The sequence below is a fragment of the Meles meles genome, chromosome 10, assembly GCF_922984935.1.
Source record: "Meles meles chromosome 10, mMelMel3.1 paternal haplotype, whole genome shotgun sequence".
NCBI classification, from domain to species: domain Eukaryota; kingdom Metazoa; phylum Chordata; class Mammalia; order Carnivora; family Mustelidae; genus Meles; species Meles meles.
This window is the reverse complement of record NC_060075.1, coordinates 56,926,595-56,950,994: the sequence shown is the minus strand read 5'-3', so window position 1 is coordinate 56,950,994 and position 24,400 is coordinate 56,926,595. Positions and strand designations below refer to the sequence as shown.

The 24,400-nt window shown below is 34.6% G+C and overlaps 2 protein-coding genes across 2 annotated transcripts in view; one reads left to right on the top strand and one right to left on the bottom strand.

Moving 5' to 3' along the window:
• The window catches only part of HDAC9 (histone deacetylase 9), a 927,746-nt gene that overhangs the window by 843,412 nt on the left and 59,934 nt on the right, over positions 1–24,400 (top strand). Inside the window, exon 23 of the mRNA XM_046020993.1 lies at positions 16,002–16,135. Within this exon, the coding sequence (XP_045876949.1) occupies positions 16,002–16,135 (134 nt within the window). The remainder of the gene's footprint in view (positions 1–16,001; positions 16,136–24,400) is intronic.
• On the bottom strand, positions 1,233–2,334 carry LOC123951890 (dnaJ homolog subfamily C member 8-like). Its single transcript, XM_046020998.1, has one exon. It carries the CDS (start codon positions 2,324–2,326, stop codon positions 1,565–1,567), a length of 762 nt encoding a protein of 253 aa, XP_045876954.1. The 5' UTR covers positions 2,327–2,334; the 3' UTR covers positions 1,233–1,564.

Here is a 24,400-nt window from a genome sequence, read left to right as displayed (position 1 = left end):
GTACCTGTCTTACTCCTCGGCTACTAACACTTGGCATTTACTGGAGAAACTAGGTGAAGAACTGGTGAAGACAGTTGAATACTTTGGGCACGTGGTGACACACATTGGTTACCTTGTCTTCTAAGTGATAAGTAAAGATGCTTTATTTTTAAAAAAATTATTTTTTTTTCACTTGTTTTGAATAGGCAGTAATCTAAGTGGATAAGGCTTCAGACTCTAAAGCCTGAGATGAGTCCTAACATTACTATATTCTAGTTGTGTGACCTAGGGAAAGTTACTCAACTTTTCTTTGTTTGCTCCTCTATAGAAAGTATTATATTCTTGTAGCTACCTCATGAGGTTGGTGTGAGGATTGAATGAAACATCTCTGCAAAGTCCAAGGACTTGCACAGGATAAATATTTTAGGATGTCTAATTGTTGTAGTTTCAACTTTCTTAGACTTGAGGTCCTTTCAGAGATACTTTAAAACTTAGTAGCTTAAAATTAATACAGAAATGGGTAATAGCCAGACTGCCAGGGTCCATATCCTGGTTCTGCCTAGCCGTCTAACCTTGGACAAGTTACTTAGCATCTCTAACTTCAGTTTTATCATCTGCAAAATAAGATGCTAGCAATTCCTATCACTGAGATAACAATGCCTTGATCTCTTTAAGGTGCTTAACACAGTTGCCTGCCTTAGTACTTAATGCAGCAAAACAAAACAGTCTAAATCTGTCCTTGTGTATGCCTCAGGTGTTTAAAATAACACCTTTTCTTACTTTCTAGCTCCTCATCTTGATGTATTTTTCCTTCTTAGTCTCAAACACTACCTGATATTATATATTTTCTTGTTGATTCTGTCTACCCTAGTAGGTTGTAAGCTCCACAAAGATGGACATGTTTTCTTGTTCACTACTGGGCTCTTTAGACCAACGTAGCACATACAAATAGATGTCCAGTAATTATTTGTTGAAAGAATGAATAAAGGTTAGTTATTATCATGGAAAAAAAAAAAAACTTAGCTTAAAACACCACCTATTTATTACCTCATGATTCTGTACATCACAAATCTAGAGAGACACAACTGAGTTCTCTGCTTCAGGTCTCGCAAGACTGATATATCAGCCAAGCTGGCTCCTTATTCTGAAGATTCTAATGGAAGAGTCCTCTTGTGAGTTCATTCAGGTTGCTGGCTGAAATTGAGTCTTTTTTTTTTTTTTTAAAGCAATATGTTTAATTGGATAATTTCCACAAACTATCCACGAAGTTTCTAACCATCACAATTCAGTGAAGTACAAAACATTAAGTTACAGGCTGTGGGAAGAGAAGGTAACACTCACAGCGGCACCTTCCAGTCCTGGTTGATCTGGGGGTAGGGGATGGGGGAAGGTTTTGTTTTTAACTGAGCCCCTCATTTCAATGTACAAAAGAATTACTCTGATTGATATTAAATTGTATTGAAAACAAAATGGACAAAAAGCAACTACTACTCTATGTTGGGGTGGCAATGGGAGGAAAGAATGAGTCCTTCAAAGCAGGAGGGGAGACACTGTGGGAAGGTTCCGTGGCAGTGAGCCCAGCTGGTCACTCACGCTGCTCCATTTTTACTTTCGGTGGTCTCAGGAAGGTCCGATATTTCTTCTCTTTCTTCCCCTTTGTATTTGCTTGGAAGTTTCGCCAGCTGTCCACACGACCATGTCGACTTTCCTCAAAGTTTTTCTGCCACTCCCTTTCTCGTTTGGCTTTTTCTTGAGCTTCAATCTCTTCTTCCCTTTGTCGCTTCCTTTCATGCATCTCTTTGGCTTCTCTCTCTTTCCTTTTAATTTCCAGCTCGGCAGAGAGTTTCATGGTTTGTTTATATACTGCTTGTTTGAACAGCTCAGGGTCGTCTTCCTCCACATTTGTAGGTTTTCCTTCCTTCATTAACTGCTTTTTTCTCTCTTTCACAGTGTGTTCCACATATTCTTTTCCTGCCTGAATTACATCCAGGGCCCTCTTCTTTTGTTCCTGATCCAGTAGCAACTTGTAAGCTTTGTCCACAGCTTCAAAAGCCTTTTGTGCTCTGTCAGCATCGTCTTGGTTTTTGTCAGGGTGCACCAATATGGATAACTGTCGAAACCTCTTTTTTATTTCTTCATCTGTCACTTCAGGATCGATCTGAAGAACCTCAAACGGGTTCAAATTGAAGTAGGAAGAACCAGGACGGGTCAATCTTTCAATCTGATTTTTGGATGTTAGAACTGAATCTCTCTTCTCCATCTGTTTCACCTCACTATAGAAGGTCATAAATGCTTCCTCGGTGCTCCCTCCGCCAGCCGAAGCCCCGCTCTCTCCTGGAGCCGCCATTTCCCCGGCCCAGCAACCACATGACTCCTTTTTTTTTTTTTTTTTTTTTAATTTCATTTATTTATTTGCCAGGGAGAGACACAGTGAGAAAGGGGACACAAGCCAGGGGGAATGGGAGAGGAAGAAGCAAGCTTCCCGCTGAGCAAGGAGCCTGATGTGGGACTTGATACCAGGACCCTGGGATCATGACTGGAACCAAAGGCAGATGCTTAACGACTGAGCCACCCAGGGACCCCTGAAATTCAGTCTTTTGAAGTTATAGAATTAAAGTCCCCATTTCCTTGCTGGCTAAAAGTTACCAACATTCCATTTTACATGATGCCCTCCATTTTCAAACCAATAATGATACATCAGGTCTTTCTTATTCTTCAGATCTATCTCTCCAGTTTCCTCTTATGGGACCAGCTGGAGAAAACTCTTTGCTTTTAAAGGGTTCATATGATTAAGTTATATATCCACCCCCTTTCTGCTCAACACTGTCCCATTTCCCTTTTGGTTTATTTATTCAACTTAAAAATCCTTTTACCATACATACCACAGGAGTATATAATATGCATAGGTTCTACCCACACTCAAAGAGAAAGGGATTACACAAAGGTAAGGGTCATTAGAGTTATTGGGAGTTATTCTGAGAATTTTGCTTACCTTACTAATTTCTAGGCAATCAAGTACACTTGAATATGTTCATTCCAAGTTCATTCATTCTATCGATAGACAAATACTGTACACGTACCATGTACTAAGCTGTATGTTAGATTCGTAAGTGTCAATCAATTCTTGGCAATTTACTGTTTTTAGTAAGTTTTAATAAGTTTTAAAAGGCAGGATTGTCTAGAAATGTCAGTTGCTGTCCACCAGACTTATTTTTGCCTTCCCTATTTTATTTTCTGGAACTATTAATTGAGTTTTCTAGAACTAGATTTACTAGTTGAAAAACTAAATAAATGAAAAACATGATACCATCTAGATGATATTGCCTATTTATCTAATAGAGCTGTTAAATAATTGAGAGGGTTAATGGCCTAGAACGAGGAAGTAATAGTTAACTGATACTGCCTACGTGTCAAGTACTAGATGGATGCATTTTACATACATTATTTCTCTGAAACTAACCAATATCACTATTCCTGCATCAGAAATGAAAAGCTAAAGGAAAAATAGACAAATGTATAACACGTAAATGTTTGAGTATATCCTGTTACCTTCTGAGTTTCTCTTAGCAGATGTATATCTTTCATCTCTTAAGTTTTGTTTGAAAAAATACTTATGACAATTATCTTTCTCACGTTAAATTTTATTTATCTCTACTTGCCTCTCATATTTTAGTTCCTTGGAGGCAGGAACTATATGTTATTCATCTATGTATTTCCGTATCTATTACAGTATGAACTCAGTAAATACGGGTTGAATTTGAGTAGTGCAAACTACTATAATGGGATCATCATTGCTTAGCATGAGTCTGTTCCACTCTTGTTCCATCCCACTTGGCCAGTTATGCTGAGCATTGGTGAGAGGATAGATTCCATGTGTTTAATACATTATCTAAAACAGCAGTAAAAACTAGTGATTGGCAAATCAAATTATAATTGGGGTTTGGCAAAAAAAAAAAAAAAAAATTGTTGAGGGGTAGGAAGAAATGGCCCTATGATGTCCAAAAGCATTTTCTAGTGACTTTTTTTTTTCCCTCACTGGTTTTTTATTTGTGATTTTAAGGGAAATTTAATCCACATGTTTCTGGTTTGTTTACATTTAACACACCAAAGCAGTGATTTGTAAAAGCAATTTGGTGTCTAGGAACTCTTTCTAAAGTTCCTTTTGAAGTAAAGATCATGTCTGAAAACATGGGCAGTATTAATATCGATTGAGTTGGCTGAATCACTCACTGAGAGCTTTGGGTTCTCAAGCCAACTATATTGTCAACTGTTACCTTTATAATTCACCTTCCCGAATCTTAGTTTCATCATCCTTAAAACGAAAAGTCTGGAATATATAATCTTAAAATTCATTTCTTGTTCTAAAATTCCATGATTGAAATCTTATATTTAAAAAAGATTAAAAACTGCTATGTGCCAGTCTCTGATGTATAGTACTTTTTTTTTTAATGTGCCTTTCTATGACTAGATACTCATTTCAAATCTGTGAGGTAAGATAATCCTTAGTTATATTTACAGGTTAAAAAAAAAACAACAGATTCACATATCTATTTGAAATATCAAATTTATGTATAAAACTGTGGCACATAGTAGGAATTTAGTAAATAATTGTTGATTTGTAGGTTGATTATAGATGATGGATGGATGGATGGATGGTAAAAATGCCAGTCAACTGTTTTTGCTATCTTATTTGAGGAATTCCTCAAGATAAATGTTTTCCAATTTTGTTTTTCAGAAATAATGGCACTGAAGTTTTTTTATTCTCAGATTTTAAGATATAAACCAACTATTCTTTTTTTTTTTTTTTTCCAAAAGATACTGAGAATATAAACTCATCTCCTGGACTATCTTTGACTGGAATAGTTGAAAGTACTTTCTTTAAAACATATGCAGTATTTATAGGGTGCTTAGCATAAGCCAACTGAAAGATTTAATGATAATAATCTCCATATTTCTTCTAAAATTGATTTCCGGTTTCAGTGAACTTGGAGAGAGTCTGAGGACATCAAATAAATAAAGATCTTAACATAAAATGAATCTTCAGAATATGTTCATAAATTTACATTTTAAACATGACCAGAAAATATATATATTTGCCCATTATTAAGGTAATACTTTAATGAAAATTTTTCATTTGCATGAAATAAACCTTTTTGGCTATAGATGAAAGGATTTTATGGTAGCGACAATGGTTTTGTGAGTTAAATGATCCCAACATCATCAGGAACGAATCACAAGTGCCTACCATATGAATTACAGCATCATGAGTCTTAAAAAGGTATTTCTGTGGAAAGCATTCTTCCCATCTGTAACAATCAGATTCTGCTTTGAAGTCCTGCTAGAGTCTCACAATACATGAGACAGCCACATGCTACCCAAACTTCTCTCTCAACTTGAGTTTGACTGCATTTTCCCAAAGAACAGTATGGCAACTTAATGATGAAGGGGTTTAGAGAGGAAAATGGCTACAGTTTCTCTAATTATACTTAACTGTGTGTGAATTCTTCAGTGATCTTTTCTAGACTTAATATAGAAATTATGCCAGTAGATATGCAGAATTAAATTTCAAATTAAAATGGGACAAAATTGTGTCTCCTTTGATCCCTATGATATTGAATCTGCAATGAGGTCTTCACAAACATTTCAGGCCCAAATAAAACTAAAGTGTTAAAAAATGAATAAACTTTTTAACTATATCGGAGTTACAAAAATGATATAAATCAATAACATAATAGGTTGTCTCTATTTCAAAGAGGCTGTCAGTACTGCTGATTTTCATTCCACTACCTCTCCTGAACGGATATGGGGGTGAGGATTGCCTCTGTCATCCGGTTGTTTTTTTTTTACTTGAAGCTTTCCTCAGCAGAAAAAAAATAATTGTGGAGAAACACTTGCAGTGAGAGACTGACATCAGTAAAGTTAAGAGATTAATATAAGTAGAAATAAAATGACTTGTCTAATCAGTCACTTTGTGTCTGTGTGTGTGTGCGTGTGTCTGTCTGTCTGTCTGTCTGTATAAACAGACTGTCTGTCTGTATAAACAGACAGTCTGTCTGTATAACCCAGTGAATCATGACCCAGGTACTTTCTCTGGCAGTTGGTTGCTGATTCTAGAGTCTAATCTATTACAGGATGACAAAATAGCAATGGTAACTAAATTGTGGGTTGGAGAGAGTTCCTCAGTGTACAGCGGAATTCTCTCCATCTTAACTTCCCTAGAGAATTCCAATTCAGAAGTTTTTGTAATTTCATAAAAGAAACAGGCTATCTGGGAGTATATCTCATTTCCCTGGGCTTTGATAATAATGTTTCAGTTATCCACAACAGGCATTGCTGAATACGTCTAAACAAATGAAGTATATATAGAGTTTGGGAACTTTGTTCTCGTTTTTCCTTTATATGCTTTATATTAATGTTTATCTCATCACTGATAAGAAAGAAAAGTTAAAAAAAGGAGAGAAAAGTTGACGGTGAAGAGAACAGGTCTCTTTCTATCATAAAATAATATATAATAACACTGTTGTCAAATAAATGCTATGAAGTAGCCACTTTAACCATACAAGAGGATATTATTTGCAATCACATACAAAACTGAAGACCTAGTAACAACTCAAATATCTAAAAACAGAGTATTGTTGTTATATTAATACATTCAAAATAATATTGTAAAGGAATTAAAAAATGTTTTCTACTACAGACATTTGTGAGTATAAGTTTAAAAAAGTTATAATATGATACTGCTTTATTTTTAAAATAAAACAACAAACATGAAATACCACAAAAGTAGAATTGGCTAATCTTTGGTTGGCAGGACTATGGATTTATTATCATATATATTACAATTATTTTACTACTATTATTTTATTATTTATTATTAGATAATACATTTATGTAATGTATAACAACATATATATAATACTATTTTATTTACTGTTTATTCATTATTTTCTATTATTTTACAAATTTTCTACAATGAACTTATATTAATTTTGGTGTTCAAAACAGTTTTTTTATGGAAATTAAAACAAAGCTACTTAGTGTTTCCTTTCACTACCACTATACTCTGGGAACTATTTGGAAAACATTAGACAGAAGTGTTTGAGACATATTTTTGAAGAATGAATCCTTTTTTGACCTATAACCTGGTTATTAAATACACTTTAATTGTATTGTTTAATTGTTTCAGACTCCTTTGAGCAACTTTTCATTTCAAACAACTTTTCTGAACTAATACAAATGCTGACACAATATGACATGTAGCCAGGAGTAATAACCCATAGAATGTTAGGAAATAAAATTGAAACTGATAATTTGAACCACAACCATATTTACAACTTACTGTATGGTTCTTTTCAGAAACAATTTATTTGCTTCTAGTAAATCAACAGAACTGAACAAGGATTTCTAAGTGAAAATGCCCTTCCAGTTCTCTTCTCAGTGGCATTTCATTCTTGGTAGTTACCACTTCAGCTGTTCGGTCATGAAAAGAGATGACTTGTTACAATGTAGCTTCATTCTCATTCTTGTAATTTAATGCTGATTAGATTAAATTAATTTAGTGCTTCTGAAACAGCCAGGCTGCATACAGGATTCCTTAGTGTAGTAGAAGTAGTATAGTTGTGTTAGTACTTTGTTAATGCCTCATTCTGGAAGACTTCCTCAAGAGTGTAAGGTGCCAAATTTCACTTTGAAAAAATATTACTTACAGAATTCTGTTTTAGTCAGTGCAGTAAGGTAGTGGGGAAGACTGTCAAGTCTGATTTTCAGTGAATATATACCAATTTCAGTAACTAACCTGAGCCTGCCCATGTTGCTACTCCACAGGCTCCTCCCTAAGCTCTACCTCCAATCCCCCCACAAATAATCCAGAAGCTAAGGGTATATATGTAGACCTTAAGAACCTAGTTCTGTCTGGTGATATCACCCTATCTGGTGATGGCTTGGGCCCGAGATGCAGCATGTTATATAGATGCATTTTTCCACTTAATCACTTCTTTCCCATAGCCACTCAGAACACTCCAACCCCCTTATAAAAAGCATTGCTAGTTATGGTCTCACTATAATTTTTTAACTGTTCAAGTTAAGTTTCTTGTAACATGCTGGGTGAGCTTTTGTGAAGATAGGAGTAAAAGGTACTAATACGTGTGACTATGCCTATTAAAAATGTTACACACACACACACACATACATCACTGAAACTTTTATCTCACATGTCCTGATAAATAATACCTTGACATTAATAGCCATGCTTGGCTTTTTAAGTACCTCATATATATGTACAACAGTAATGGACACAGTAGAAATCAGGTTAACAAGGCTAAAAAGTTATTCTTGAATTTCTTACTTGGAGTAGAAGAGAGGGCACAGGCCTTATAGAAATTCATTTCTTTATTTCACTTGAATCTTTTGTGCATGCATAACTCAAAATTTCAGCTGCTTCAGTCTGTGGCTCAAAATCACATGGCTAACATGTGAATGGAAATAAACCCTGTAGGTAGAAGAAAGAGGAATTTGGATAGAGATCAAAGATTAGCTTCATTCCATTCTTTCCTTCCACTTTTTACTATCCCATCTAAATTTGGTATTTTATGGGACTTTTTATTTCCAGGGGAAAGAGTGAACTTAAATCAGATTTGAGGCTTTCTCTCTCTTTTTCTAAATCCATGTGATTTGATCTGCTCAGTAATGACTTTAGATAACTGAATGCTCAATTGTTAGGACCTTTTAATATGAAAGATATGGCATACTGGCTCAATTTATTATTATTGTGTGTTTTAAGTTCTCACTATAGCCCTGGTTTAGAGGTATAGTAAAAACTTCTGAATATTTAACAATAAGATTAGCAGAAATATTTGCCTTTTTTCCCTCTAAGTATTCCGAGTATTTCTAGCTTTTTAAATTTTCTGGAATGGAACTAGTTACTACATGCTATTAGCTTTGAACATTTCTAAGCATTAGATATCGGAACTTTGCATTACACATTTTCTGAAGGCTTAGCATTCTTCTTATAGTAATCATATAAGAATATAGGGAATTTAGTATGGTCATACTCATTTCTAAGTGGCCCATGCAAAAGACTCTTATTGGTATCATCATGAGATGCATAAAAAGTGAGGAACATTACAATACTTGAAAAGAGTTTTTATCTAATTTTAAAATACTTTTTAGAATAATTTTTGCCAGCTATTTAGAAACATACAGTAATTATAAAATGACTGTTTTGACTTCTATCAAAATAGTAGCTAAGTGGATAGAATCAACAATGAAGTGCTTCAAGGTAGTGGGGAAGTGAAATCTTATTTTTGGCTAACCTCAAGTGCTAGAGCAGAACTGAAATTCTGGACAGTTACGGTTTATTGGGTGGATATCTCAGTGCATTCCAAAGATTAAGATTATATTATTATATTGTTCCAAAATTAAAGAAACTAAGTTTGGTTGGGAAGTCTAGTTATTTCAATACTTGATAGGCTCTCATTTAGTTCTATCAACTTTGTTCTGAGAATTCCTTTCTTCTCAAACAAAGACCACAGTGCTTTCAAGAAGAACAGAGATCAGGTTTGAAAGTAGCCCACGCAGGCTTCCAGAGTGTGCACTTCCATAATTCAAGATTATTCTTTCACATTTTTATGGATTTAGAAATATTCTAAATATTATAAGTACCGTACAAATGAAGGAAAATGAAAAAAATGTTCTTTGTACTGTAGAATGGATAACAAGAAGCTAAAAAATTTGAAAAATGAATGCTAAAACTATAGAGACAAAAAAGGTCATCAATTTGCAACTGTTTGTTGGTGGAGAGGAAGGATGAATAGGTGGAGAATGGGATTTGTAGGACAGTGAAACTATATTATATGATACTATAATAGTAGATACATGACATTATACATTTGTCAAACCCCACAGAACCATACAATGCAAAGAGTGAATCCTAACCACTGGCTTTTGTTAACAGTAATATATCAATACTGGCTCATCATTTGTAACAAATGTACCACACTAATGCAAGATATTAGTCATAGAGGAAATGACAGTGAGGTACATGGGAACTCTCTGTACTTTCTGCTCAGTTTTTCTTTAAACCCAAACTGCTCTTAAAAATAGTCCATTAATTATTAAAAATATAATGGATTTAAAAATTAAATGTTTATTCCTTGCAAGTTCTTCAAGCATATAAAAAAAAAAAATGAAATGCCAGTCCCAGGCCTGTGCTGTGTCTGGATGTTTTATTGCCTGAAGTGAATATGGAGTAAGGTGGACTTCCTTATTATAAGTTCTTTTGAAGGCTGCTTTCACCTTGTGATCCAGTTTGAAGAAGGGACTAGGACTCCCCAGCTGTCAATTTCCATGATATTCTCAAAGTCTTTTTTCATCAAGTAGTAGGAATCCATAAGAGCAATAATAATCCTGTACTCCTTCTACCCCCTTGTGAGGTCATGCATGGGCTGGACAAGTGCATCCCTTTTATGTGACAGATAACCCACATTTACAGTCCTTTTTCTGGAATAAGCTCTGAGACTCATGTGCATTGCTAGGTCCTTCACAGTACGATCATGTTTGCTGGTAGATGAGTGCTTCCCCAACCAGCTTGGGAAGGTAGGAAACTGGGTCATGTACCTCCTCATTAACTCTCCAGGAAGAACACTGGCATAAATAGCCTGTGTGGGCAGAAGACTCAGTTTTGCTTACTCTGCATGTGATGGTCCACTAGGTCATCATCACATATGCTATTTGCTGCTCTGCTTAAAAGCATCAGGTGCTTTTTCATGTTACCCCCTGAAGCTGCAAGCTTCACACGTATATAGTTCTCCTGGACAGAGAGGGGTGCTATTGAATGATCTTGAAAAAAGAGATCTGACTTGTCCACAAGTGACAAATGAGCAGTCTCCTCTCCAGCTACAAACACTTTCCAGGCAACATCAAGTGAGCCCAGTCTAATATCCTTTTTGGCTCTGTGAGAATCATCCCTGACCTGGTCATAGGTCAGTGCCTTACTTCATGCACACCACATCCTCAGATTGTGTAAAACCTGTCTGATACCTTGATTGGCTCCCAAAATTATTTCATTCATAGCTGGAAGGAGGATCTTCAACCCCTCTTTAAATTCAGTAGACATTATAGCACCCTTAATCTGTTCAATTCAGGGTCTTTGAAAGTGAAGATCAAAGCAATAATGAACCAAAGAGTGAATCGGGATGATTTCTATCATTGCACATACAAATAATGGGAATTTTTATATGCTTTATCAGACCAATTAATTCCTGAATTCTTCTCCGTCCTCATTTCCTGACATGCCCTCTACTTCATCCATGGTGAGAATATGTTTTATGTTTACTGAATGGGCTACTCCACTTGACCCATGTTGAGAGGTTGAATAAAAGCTGGTGATATTGGTATCATTCACTGATTCAACAACAATGTCCTTGAAACTATTCTTACTCCAGAGTGTCACTTGCATTCAATTCCACATATCTGTATCCCAATTCCTGACAAACCAGAGACTGGATTCTGAAAACAATGAAGAGTTAAATAAAGATGACACTCAATCTAATGAAGACTCTATGGAAACTGATGCAATGAGTAAGAAAAAAAAAACAAAATCTTCAAAGCCTTCAAAATCAGAAAAAGATAAGGAGTCCAGAAAAGGAAAAAGTTCAAAGAAATGAAACTTTTTCACTACTGACAGCCACTTTTTACTCACCCCGTTGACCAGTCTAGTTTGTCTAGATAATGCCTTGTTTTTCCAAAGGAATCATATTTTAGCATAATAGGGCAACTCGATTGTCCCATTATAAATAAATGGTGGTACAACTAGAGGGATGTAATCAGTAGCCTAACATACACCTCTTATAGACGTTGATAGAACTGCTTGGGTCCTCCACTGACCCCTGTCAATCTAATTATATTATACTTCAAACTGAATGTGTAGAATCAGAAACTGTATGTGGGCTTTGGAGTCAGATTTTAGTTAAAATAATATGCCTAGGAACATTGGTGCTAAGGCAATTTTTGTAGCCTTAAGAATTACCTTAATGTCCTTTATAGGACTGATGCTGATTTTTTTTTAAGGTACTTACTATTATTTGGTGAAATTTTATAAGTAAATCACAATACAAAACAAAACAAAAAATGAAATGCCATATTGAACACATAGTTTTATTTATTTTCATTTATCTTTTTTTTTTTGCACTTGTCCTTGAAATTGGGCGAGTTAGATGCAATTTTAAAATTTTTAAAATGTTGAATGAGAGATATTTATATTTGGCAGCCTATACATCCTGAAACACTTCTACATGAAAATAGGAAAACTACTTTTTAAATTTATGAATGACTTCCAAAAAGATGAAGGAATGTAAGCAAATACTGTGGCTGTTGGCTGCCCTGGGCTATCACAAAGTCTTCTACTGGCTAGAGCTTGAACATTATTAATAGACTACTGCTGGAAAAGGGAGTCAAAGCCTTGGGCCTCTGAAGGGAGAAGTTTTGTTGAGAATAGCATGAAGAAAGGAATAAGAAAGGGCCAACTCCAAGAAAAAGGGTTAATGGAAGAGGAAATACTGCTGAATGAAAACAACAAATATATCTTAGCTAGAGCTATGAATAGAGGGAATTGAAAAAGCAATGAAAACAAAAGGGGGAAAAAACCTCATTTTTTACATGATAATTTGTAATCAGGTTTTTAGGGGTCCACATTTACAATAACTGTGCATTAAAAAAGCAAAGTCCCTGCAATCTAAGAATTTAAATTTCTCCTAGTGATAGTATCCCAGCCATCCAGTAGAGGCAAACAAAATCACACCCAATCCAGGTTTCAAAAATAGATACCAAGTTCAGTTTGGTCTTCAAAAACTTCTCACACTGGAAGTTCCATGGTATGAGATAGGTAGCTAGATAGATAACAGAGGAGAATTAAGACATCATGAGGATGAATCAGCAGAAACAACAAATAGTAATACTAAGCCATAAAGACTTAAAATAACAGATACAGAATATAAAATAATTATGGGTAAAGAAATAAAAGGAAGAAATAAAACCATGAGCAAAGAGTAAGAAACTATAAAATAACTAAGAAGTTATGAAATCTAACCAAATAGAGCACCTGGAATTCAACAGTATAATCACTGAAATGAAGATACCAATAGAAATGTTAAACAGTAGATTAGACACATGTGGAGAAAGAAAGACTGGAAGGTAGATATGAAATAAAAATATTTATAATTCAGGACAGAAGGAGACAAAAAATATGAAATAAATCTTAAGAGACATTGAGAATATAATGACCATGACCACATACATCTAACTGGAATTTCAAAATAAGATAATAAATAACCTTATTTCAGTAAATTTGAACACTTAAATAAATTTCTAGAAAAATATAACTTACGAAGATATAGAAAGCATGAGTAGCCCTATAGTTGCTAAAGAAATTCTATCAATAGTTAAAAGTCTTCCTCAAAACCCACAGAACTCAAATGGTTTCCCAGGAGATTTCTACCCAACTTTATACAATAAGATAATAAAAAAAGGTGATCCTGACCACATCAAATTCAACATGGCCAATACAGGACTGGAAAATTATAGATTAAGCCCATTCATGAACATAGGTGAAAAAAATCCTAAACAAAGCAGTAGTAAAACAATTTCAGCTGTGTACAAAATAGATAATTACTTCACAATAAAGCTTATTATACTCCATAAATTTAATGATGGCTTAAAATTAGAAATACTAATTAATGTGACTTACAGCAACTATGAAATTACAGAAAAAAAATCTTATCTTGGTGTAAACAAATTTAACATCTATTTATAATAAAAGCTTTAATTCAATGTAGAAATAGTAAGGTCCCTCCTAGAACTGAATGAAACCACAGTAAGATGCCATTATTCTCTCACTTGCTTGGCAAATTGTACCAAACATTGGCAAGGATGTGACTAAACTGGAATTCTTACATATACTGCTTCTCAGAGTAGAGTTTATAGCCTTTTAGAAATAATCTAGTATTATTTAGCAGATTTTAAGCCACAATGGTTTTAGTCCACTGTTGCACATGTGAACCACAGAAGTGCTATAAAAATGTTTTGGAGGCATTGTTTTTAATAACAAAGCTTTGGAGTTTTGTAATAAAAATGCAAGTATCTGTCATCAGGAGATTGGGTAAATAAATTCTCTTATAATATGGCCTACTAGACAGCACAGAACTATAGCTACACTTATCAACAGAGGTGAGCTAACAAGATATTGAATGAAAAGAGCAAGTTGTGAAAATATAAAACCATTTTTATAAAGTTCAAAAAAAAAAGAAAAAGGAATTATCAACACAAAGTCAAGATCCTAATTTCCCACAGGAAGGAGGAGGGATATTAATAGAAATACACAAGAGGCTTCAAGAGTATTGCTGACATTATTTTCCTTAAATTAAAAGGTGAGTGAACAGGTATTTCTCATATCATTATACTTTATAATATATATAGGTGTTATTTATTTTTTACATTTATCAACTATTTTTTTTAAGATTTTATTTATTTATTTGACAGAGATCACAAGTAGGCAGAGAGGCAGGCAGAGAGAGAGAGGAAGGGAAGCAGGCTCCCCGCTGGTTGGAGAGCCCAATGAGTGGCTCAGTCCTAGGACCCTGGGATCATGACCTGAGTCGAAGGCAGAGGCTTTAACCCACTGAGACACCCAGGCACCCCCATTTATCAACTATTTTATAGTCAAAATTATATCTATAAAAATATAATATGATAGGGGTGCCTCGGTGGCTCAGTGGGTTAAAACCTCTGCCTTCGGCTCAGGTCATGATCCCACCATCCTGGGATTGAGCCCTGCATCGGGGCTCTCTGCTCTGCGGGGAGCCTGCTTCCCTTCCTCTTTCTGCCTGCCTCTCTGCCTACTTGTGATCTCTGTCTGTCAAATAAATAAATAAAGTCTTAAAAAAAAGCTTCATTAAAAAAAAAAATCTAATGTGATAGTTAAGTAATATGAGGTGATAGGTAAAAAAACAACTAAGACATGATGGAGACAAGAAACAAAAATCAACCAAAGGAAATTATTTACCTTATTAACACTTGCCAACTGCTATCAAATTTTTCATCCAGGTACATATAGAATGTGCTGTGAAAGTCACTACTGTGCACTGGTGAGGAGCCATATTGTTTGGTATAAATTTTGGTTGTTATACTTCGCTGTGGGATCTCAGGTTTTGGTTCCCGTAAATGTAAAATATAGATAATAATGGAATCTGATTTATTAAGTTACTGTAAGTATTAAATGAATTAGCCCATGGAAGATGCTGAGAAAGAACACATAATAAAAGCTTAATCAATATTAGATTCTATGGATAGGAGAAGAATAAATGAAACAAGATGGGATTGGGAGGGAGACAAACCATAAATGACTCTTAATCTCACAAAACAAACTGGGGGTTGCTGGGGGGAGGTGGGATTGGGAGGGGGGAGGGGGCTATGGACATTGGGGAGGAGAGGCGAACCATAAGAGACTATGGACTCTGAAAAACAACCTGAGGGTTTTGAAGGGTCAGGGGTGGGAGGTTGGGGGAACAGGTGGTGGGTAATAGGGAGGGCACGTTTTGCATGGAGCACTGGGTGTTGTGCAAAAACAATGAATACTGTTATGCTGAAAAATAAATAAAATGGGAATAAAACAAAAAAATATTAGATTCTACTCTAATATTTTTTTTTGTTTTATTCCCATACTAATAATACATTCTTTGTTAATTGACTTTAAAAAAAAAAAGAAACCCACACTTAGAGTTTATGATATTATTTTCAGTTCTAGTGGTTAGAGAACATAAGGCAACATAAAAAGTTGTCTTCTGGTGGGAGGTTGGGGGGAACAGGTGGTGGGTAATAGGGAGGGCACGTATTGCATGGAGCACTGGGTGTTGTGCAAAACAATGAATACTGTTACGCTGAAAAAATAAATAAAAATTAAAAAAAAAAATATTAGATTCTAGTAATATTCTCTTTTAATACTTTGAAATATTCTGTTTGTGTTATAATAGGCTTTGGTCATTTGACGAAGCAGTTGATGACATTGGCTGATGGACACGTGGTGTTGGCTCTAGAAGGAGGACATGATCTCACAGCCATCTGTGATGCCTCAGAAGCCTGTGTAAATGCGCTTCTAGGAAATGAGGTAAAAAATTTAAAAGTACACAGGAGTAGGGTTAAAGGACTATGATTATATACATGTACTTTTTTTTAATCCCATGTAATCAGAAAGCACAATGTTGCTCTTACAATTTTAAGAAAGAAGGTAAGCTTTTAAGGAGAAGTTTACATGTGCTCCTGTCATATGGTATAATTGTTACCCAGTTAATCTACATATCACTTCCCTCAGTCAGGTTATTCGTGAGCTCGGTAAATAAGATAACTCTTGGGAGGAGAAATGCTTTGTATATTGACCCAGCTAATAAGCATTGAAACACTGAAAAACAAATAACTCAGAAAATTTCTCCTGAGGTTTTCCATAGGATTGTGTTAGCTCAAGGGAGAAAATAAAGCTTTTAAAATTTTTTCATCCTTATAGAGTTGACACAATTGTAATACATTTAAAGTGTACAATGTGATGATTTGATATATGCATACATTGTGAAATGATTCCTTCCATGAAATGAAATTAATGCATTCATCACCTCACATACTTTTTGTTTGTACCTTTGTTCTTTGGTGAGAACACTTAAATTCTACTTTCCCAGCAAATTTTAATTACATAATATAGTATTGTCAACTATAGTTATCATGTTATACATTAGATCCTCAAACCTTATTCATCTTGTAACTGAAAGTTTAAAACCTTTTATCAACCTCTCCTTATTACCCCCCTTATCTTATTATCTCCTTTTCCCATCCCCCCACCCAAAGCCCCTGACAACCACTATTATCCTCTGTCTCTGCAAGTTTGGCTACTTTTTTTTCAATGGGGGAGTGGTCAGACTAAGTGATACCATGCAATATTTTTTTTTTCTGTGTCTGGCTTATTTCACTTAGTGTAATACCCTCCATGTTTGTCCATGTTATCAAAAAAGACAAGATTGGGGCACCTAGGTGGTTCAGTGGGTTAAAGCCTCTGCCTTCAGCTCAGGTCATGATCCCAGGGTCCAGGGATGGAGCCCCGCATCGGGCTCTCTGCTCAGTGGGGAGCCTGCTTCCTCCTCTCTCTCTGCCTGCCTCTCCACCTACTTGTGATCTCTCTCTCTCTCTGTCAAATAAATATATAAAATCTTTTTTTAAAAAGACAAGATTTTCTTCTTTATGAAAGATTGAATAATATTCTATTGTATATATATGTACATACACATATATACACCACATTTTCTTTATCTACTTATCTATTGATGGGCATTTTTTAAAAGATTTTTTTTATTTATTTGACAGAGAGAGATACAATGAGAGAGACATAAGCAGGGGGAGTGGGAGAGGGAGAAGCAGAACCCCCTGCTGAACAGGGAGCCAGATGCAGGGCTCAATCCCAAGACCCCAGGACCATGACCTGAGCCAAAGGCAGATACTTAATGACTGAGCCACCCAGGTACCCCTGTTGATGGACATTTAGTTTGTTTCTGTACCTTGACAATCGTAAATAATTCTGCAATAAACACTGAAGTACAGATATCTCTTCAAGATAGTAATTTTGTTTCCTTTAGCTATATACCCAGAAGTAAGATTGCTGGATCATACATCATAAAACATGTAGTTTTAGTTTCTTGAGGAATATACTCCTGTTTTCCATGGTGGCTATATATCTTACCTTTCCAGCAACATTGCTCAAAGTTTCCCTGTTCTCCACATCCTCACCAGCATTTCTCTATTTTCTTTTTGATAACCCATGAGATAATACCTCATTATGGTTTTGATTTGAGATTTTCCTGATGATTACTGATACTGATCGCCTTTTCATGTACATGTTGGCCATTTATATGTCTTCTCTGAAAAAACATCTCATTGGGCCTTTTGCCCATTTTTAATTGGTTTATTTGGGGTTTTGCCTTTGTTTTTGTTTTTTTGCTATTGTTTGCTTTTTGTTTTGCTGTTGAACTGTACGAGTTCTTTGTATATTTTAGATATTAACCTCTTATAGGATATATGGTTTACAAATATTTTCTCCCGTTCCATAGGTTACCTTTTCATTTTACTCACCTTTGCTGTCCAGAAGTTTTTAAGCTTGATGTACTCCCACTTTGTTTGTTTGTTTACTTACTTTTGGTGTCAGATCCAAAAAAACATTGCCAAGGCTAATGTCAAGGAGATTACCCCCTATGATTTCTTTTAAGATTTTTATGGTTTCAAATCTTACATTTACATTTTTAATCTGTTTTAAATTGATTTTTGTGTATGATGTAAGATTGGAGTTCACTTTTACTCTTTTCTGTACCAACATCATTTATTGAAGAGACTATTCCTCCATTGTATATTCCTGGATCCTTTGTTGAAAACTAATTCACCATATGTGCATGAGTTTATTTTGGGCCCTTTCTTCTTTCCATTGATCTGAGTGTCTGTTTCTAATGCCAGTACCATAGTGTATTGATTACTTGTAATATATTTGAAATCAAGAAGTGTAATGACTCCACCACTATTGTTCTTTCTCAGGATCCATTCATGTGTTTGGGGTCTTTGTGGTATCATATGAGTTTTAGAATTTTTTTTCTATCTCTATAAAAAAATACCTTTTGATAAGGATTGGATTGAATTTCTATATTGAATACCCAAAGATTGCTTTGGGTAACATGAATGTTTTATTAATATTAACTCCTCTCATCAGTGAACATGGGATATTTGTTCTTACTTGTTTCTTCTTCAATTTCTTTCATCAGTATCTTATAGTTTTTGGTGTATAGACCTTTCACTTCCTTGGATACATTTATCTCTAAATGTTTTATGGTTTTTGATACCATTGCAAATGGGATTGTTTTATTTCTTCTTCAGATAGTTCATTGTTGATACATAAAAACTGATTGTTTATGTTGATTTTTGCCTTCTGCAACCTTATTGAATTTGTTTATTAACTCTAATAGTTTTGTGGTGGAATTTTTAGGGTTTTCCATATATATCGTGTCATCTACAATTAGAGACAGTTTTACTTCTTCCTTTCCAATTTGTATACCTTTTATTTCTTTTCCTTGCTTAAGTGCTCTAGATCATACTTAAATACTATCATGACTAAAGGTAGCAAAAGCAGGCATCCTTGTCCTATTCTTGATCTTAGGTAAGGTGTTAGCTCTGGGCTTGTCATATATGGCATTTTACTATGTCGAAGTATGTTCCTTCTATTCTGAGTTTGTTGAAATTTTTTAATCATGAAAGATGTTGAATTTTGTCAGTTGCTTTGTCTGTATCTGTTGAGATGATCATATGACTTTTATCCTTCATTGTGTTAACGTATTGTTTCACATTGGTTGATTTGTGTATGTTGAACCATTCTTACATCCCTGCAGTAAATCTTGATCACAGTGTATGGTCATTTTGAAGTAATGTTGAATTCAGTTTGCTAATATTTTTGTTGAGAGTTTTTGCATCTGTGTTCACCAGGGATATTGGACTACAGTTACTTTCCCTGTAGTGTCCTTTATTGGCTTTGGTAAGCGGGAAATACTGGCCTCCTAAAATGAGTTCAGACATGTTACCACCTATTCAGTTTTGAAAAGGATGGGTATTAGCACTTTAATATTTGGTAGAATTCACCAGTGAGGCCATCTGATTCTGGACTTCTCTGTTTTAAAAGGTTTTTAATTACTGATTCAGTCTCCTTACTAGTTATTGGTCTGTTCATATTTTCTGTTTCTAGGAATTCATACATTTCTTCTATGTTATCCAATTAATTGATGTATAATTATTCATAGTAGTTTCTTTTGATCCTTTGGATTTCTGTAATAAGTCTTCTCTTTCAAATCTGATTTTATTAATTGAGGCTTTTCTCTTTTTTTTCTTGGTCTAGTTAAAGGTTTATCAGTTTTGTTTATCTTTTCCTAAAACCAGCTCTTAGTTGCATGGATTTTTTTATATTGTTTGCTGCATCCCATAAGTGTTAGCATGTTGTGTTTCTATTTCATTTGTGTCAAGATTTTTTAATTTCTCTTTTCATTTCTTGATGCCTTGGTTTTACAGGAGCATGTTGTTAAATTACCACATGTTTATGAGTATTCCAGTTTTCTTTTTGTCATTGATTTCTAGTTTTGTGCTATTGTAGTCAGAAAAGTTACTTGGAATGATTTCGGTCTTTTAAAATTTGCTGAGACTGGTTTTATGGCCTAATATATGATTTTTCTTGGGGAATATTCCATATGTGTTTGAGAATAATGTATTTTCTGCTGCTGTTGGGTAGTATGTTCTGTATATGTCTTTTAGGTCCATATGGTCTAAAACATTATTTAAGTCCAGCATTTCTTTATTGATTTTCTGTCTGGCTGACCTATCCATTATTGAAAATGGATTATTAAAGTCCCCTAATGTTGTATTTATGTGTATTTCTTTCTTCAGATCTGTTCATATCTGCTTTATAAGTTTAGCTGCTCCTGTGTTGGGTGCATATTTGCAAGTGTGGTATACTCTTGATGAATTGACCTCATTGTCATCATATGACATTCTTTGTCTCTTATTACAGTTTTTAACTTACAGTCTATTTTTTCTGATATAAGCATACGTACTTCTGCTTTCTTTTGGCTTCCACTGGCATGAAATATCTTCTCCATCCCTTCATTTACAGTCTGTGTATCCTTAAATCTGAAGTTATTCTCTTGTAAGCAGCATATAGTTAGGTCTTATTTTTGTACTCATTCAACCACTCTATGTTTTTTGATTAGAGATTTTAGTCTATTAAATTTGAAGTAAGAATTGATAGGTACAGCCTTACTATTGCAATGTTACTGTTTCCTGGCAGTTGTATAGTCCTTTCTTCCTCTCCTGCTATCTTTTTTTTTTTGTGCATTGATGATTTCCCGTAGTGTTATGTTTTGATTTCTCTGTCTTTTGCATACTTCTATAGGTTTTTGCTTTTGGTTACCATGAGGCTTGCAAATATCTTCTAATAGTGTATTTTAGGCTGCTAACATCCTAACACTAATGTATATAGAAACTACATTTTTATACTTTCCTCCCACAATTTATGTTTTTGATATCACAGTTTATAACTTTTTATATTGTGTATTCATTAACAAATTACTGTAGTTATAGCTATTTTTGTACTTTTGTCTTTTAAACTTTACACTAGAGTTATAAGTGATTTCCCACTATCATTATAATATTAGAGTATTCTGAATTTAATTACATGTTTGCTTTTATCAGTGAATTTTATGCTTTCAAACATTTTTATGTTATTAGTATTCTTTCATTTCAGCTTGAGGAACTTCCTTTAACAACTCTTGTAAGGGCAATCTGATTCTGATGAAGACTTCAGCTTTTGTTTGTCTGCAAAACTGTATCTATCCTTCACTTCTTAATGACTGCTTTTTGGGGGTAGGGTATTTTTGATCAGCAGTTTTTTCTTACTGCACTTTGAATATATCATGCCACTCCTTTCTGGTCTCTGCTGAGGTTTCTGCTGAGAAATCCACTCTTAAACTTAATGAGATTCCCCTATCTGTGACAAGTTGCTTTTCTCTTGGTGTTTTTAAGATTCTCTCTTTGTCTTTAACTTTTGAAAATTTAATGTTCCTTCGTGTGGGTCTCTTTAGATCCATCTAATTTGGTACTCTTTGGGATTTCTATATTTGGATATCTGTTTCTCTCCCAGGGTGAGGATAATTTTTAACCACTATTTCTTCAAATAAGTTTTCCGTCCTTTCTCTTCTCCTCCTGAAACTCCTGTAATTCCTTTGATTTGCTTCATAGTATCCCGTAAGTCCTTTAAGCTATCTTTACTGTTTTCATTCTTTTGTTTTTCTTTTTGCTATTTTGACTGGATGAGTTTCACTGACCTGTCTTTGACCCACTGAGCCACCCAGGCGCCCCTCACTGACCTGTCTTTGAATTCACTTATCTTTTCTTTCATTTTATCTAGTCTGCTCTTGAACTCTTCCGTTGAATTTTTCAGTTCAGTTATTTTATTCTTCAGTTCTGTGATTTTTGTTTGGTACCCTTTAATATTCTTAATCTCTTTCTTGACATTTTCACTTCGTTTGTGTGTTGCTTTCCTGATCTCAGTGACCATCTTCACAGCTGTTTTTTTTTTTTCTTTTACTTCAGTTTAGTTAACGTCTAGTGTATATTATTTTTAGGGGTAGAATTTAGTTATTCATCAGTTGCATATAACAGCCAGTACTCCTTATATCATGTACCCTCCTTAATGCCCATCACCCCATCACCCCATCCCTGCAGCCATATCCCCTCCAGCAACTCTCAGTTTGTTTCCTGTAGTTAAGAGTCTCTTAAGGTTTGCCTCCCCCTCTGTTTTTATCTTATTTTATTTTTCCTTCCCTTCCCCTATGTTCATGTACTTTATATCTTAAATTCCACATGAGTGAAATCATACAGTATTTGTCTTTCTTTTACTGACCTATTTTGATTAGCATAATACACTTTAGTTCCATCCACATCATTGCAAATGGTGAGATTTCATTCTTTCTGATGGCTGAGTAATATTCCATTTTATATATAGTATATGTAATTTGTATATAATGTGTTTGTGTACACACATCAGATCTTCTTTATCCATTCATCTGCTGATGGACATCTGGGGTCTTTCCATATTTTGGCTATTGTGGACATTTCTGCTGTAAACACTGAAGTACATGTGCCCCTTTGAATCACTATTTTTGTGTCCTTTGGATAAATACCTAGTAGTGCAATTGCTAGGTCATAGGGTAGCTCTTCTTAACTTTTTTGAGGAAATGTCATATGGTTTTCCAGGGTGACTCTTTATTTTTTATAGTGAATATATACAAGTGTTAAGACTGTTTTATATGTTTTACCTTTTTTTCATGAACTTACAGTATGACCACTTACAAAATAAACATAAACAAAATCATTTTTTAAATCTGTCATGTGTATTATCTTTTAACAGTGACTTATGCTTTTGTCTGTGGTATTTATGAAGGGGGAAAAAAGTGTTTTTTTTCTTCTGCATGCTGAATACCTAAGTTTTATGGTCATCTTTATCTTACAAATCTGTAGTACTTCAACATAACTATTATGCCTTATCTATTGAATTAAATATGTACATTTTTCCTAAGGAAAAGATGAGAAAGAAAACTTGAGCAATCTTTAAGTCTTTACTCTGTTGTATAATTTTAGACAGCGTAATAACTCAAGGATGTTGCCATCTAATGATTATTATTTTTAGTGCATTGCTATTTCAGATCACACAAAGTTCAGAATGTCTAATATTTTCCAAATATTAGAGTCCTTCTGAGTTTCCTATGAACAAATGATTTAAAGAATAATGTTGGGCATTTTTTTGCATATATGGCAATAAAGAAATGCAAAAAAAAAATGCTACTTCTGTCTTGTCAGTTAATGTTGAGCTGCTCTATTTGCCTACCAGAAAACATATTTTGCATATTCACCTACAGTCTCAACTTACTTGATTTAAAAATATGGAAATATTTTAGAGAAGCAGACTGGTTTTAATATTTGCATTATAAAGCTTATGCCAGATGTGCAGAAAATCACAGTAGGTTGTGGATTGTGGCTCCATGGATGATTGACCTGCTCAGAAAAAAATGTTACCCAGTTGCAAAAGCCAAGTACTTTTCCAACTATGTGAAAGGAAATTATGGATTTCACTGGCTCTCTTTGAGCACATTCATTCAAATGAGATTCTATTTCTTTGTGCTAGTAATCTTTACACTTGGCCTACTTTATTCTTCCAAGGGAGGATTTCCAGTGAGAGTGGAATAATTTTTTTGGTGTGGTCTCTTTCTTTAAGAGATGACTTATTTCAGAACACATTCTAGTCAGTTGTATGAGTTACATGGTTTTCTTCATTTGTCTGAATATACTAGAAAGCTAAATGGTTGTGTTTTGTACCTTCCTTCCACTGCATGACCTTTTGACTGGGATGCCTGTGGTCATTTTATTATACGGGTTATGCCTAGAGCTCAAACAGACTGTTTTTGTAGAGTAATTAGTGACATTGCTTTAGAACAGTGTCCCCTAATTTAAAGTTTGGGCCCTACTCTCAAACCTACTGTACCTTTTCTCTGCATTTTTAAGAAGACCAGGCTTGAGATAGAGGAAGGGATAAAAATGTCATTGGTTGGTCTTAAACATGCCCATGTGGATGTGTAGGCACCAAAAATTCCAGTAAATTACAACTGAAATGATTATTTTTGACTATATTGACAGTTTAATCAACTGTAATATCTGGACATCTCGTAGTAAATTTGCTTTAGTTATTATAATACCCTAAATACCACCTTGTCTTCTTTCATTGACTATCTTTAATTGCATAAGCACAATCTAA

Bases quoted from the DNA above. Each gene is read 5' to 3' on its own strand.
- LOC123951890 (XM_046020998.1), bottom strand. From the start codon at position 2,326: ATGGCGGCTCCAGGAGAGAGCGGGGCTTCGGCTGGCGGAGGGAGCACC.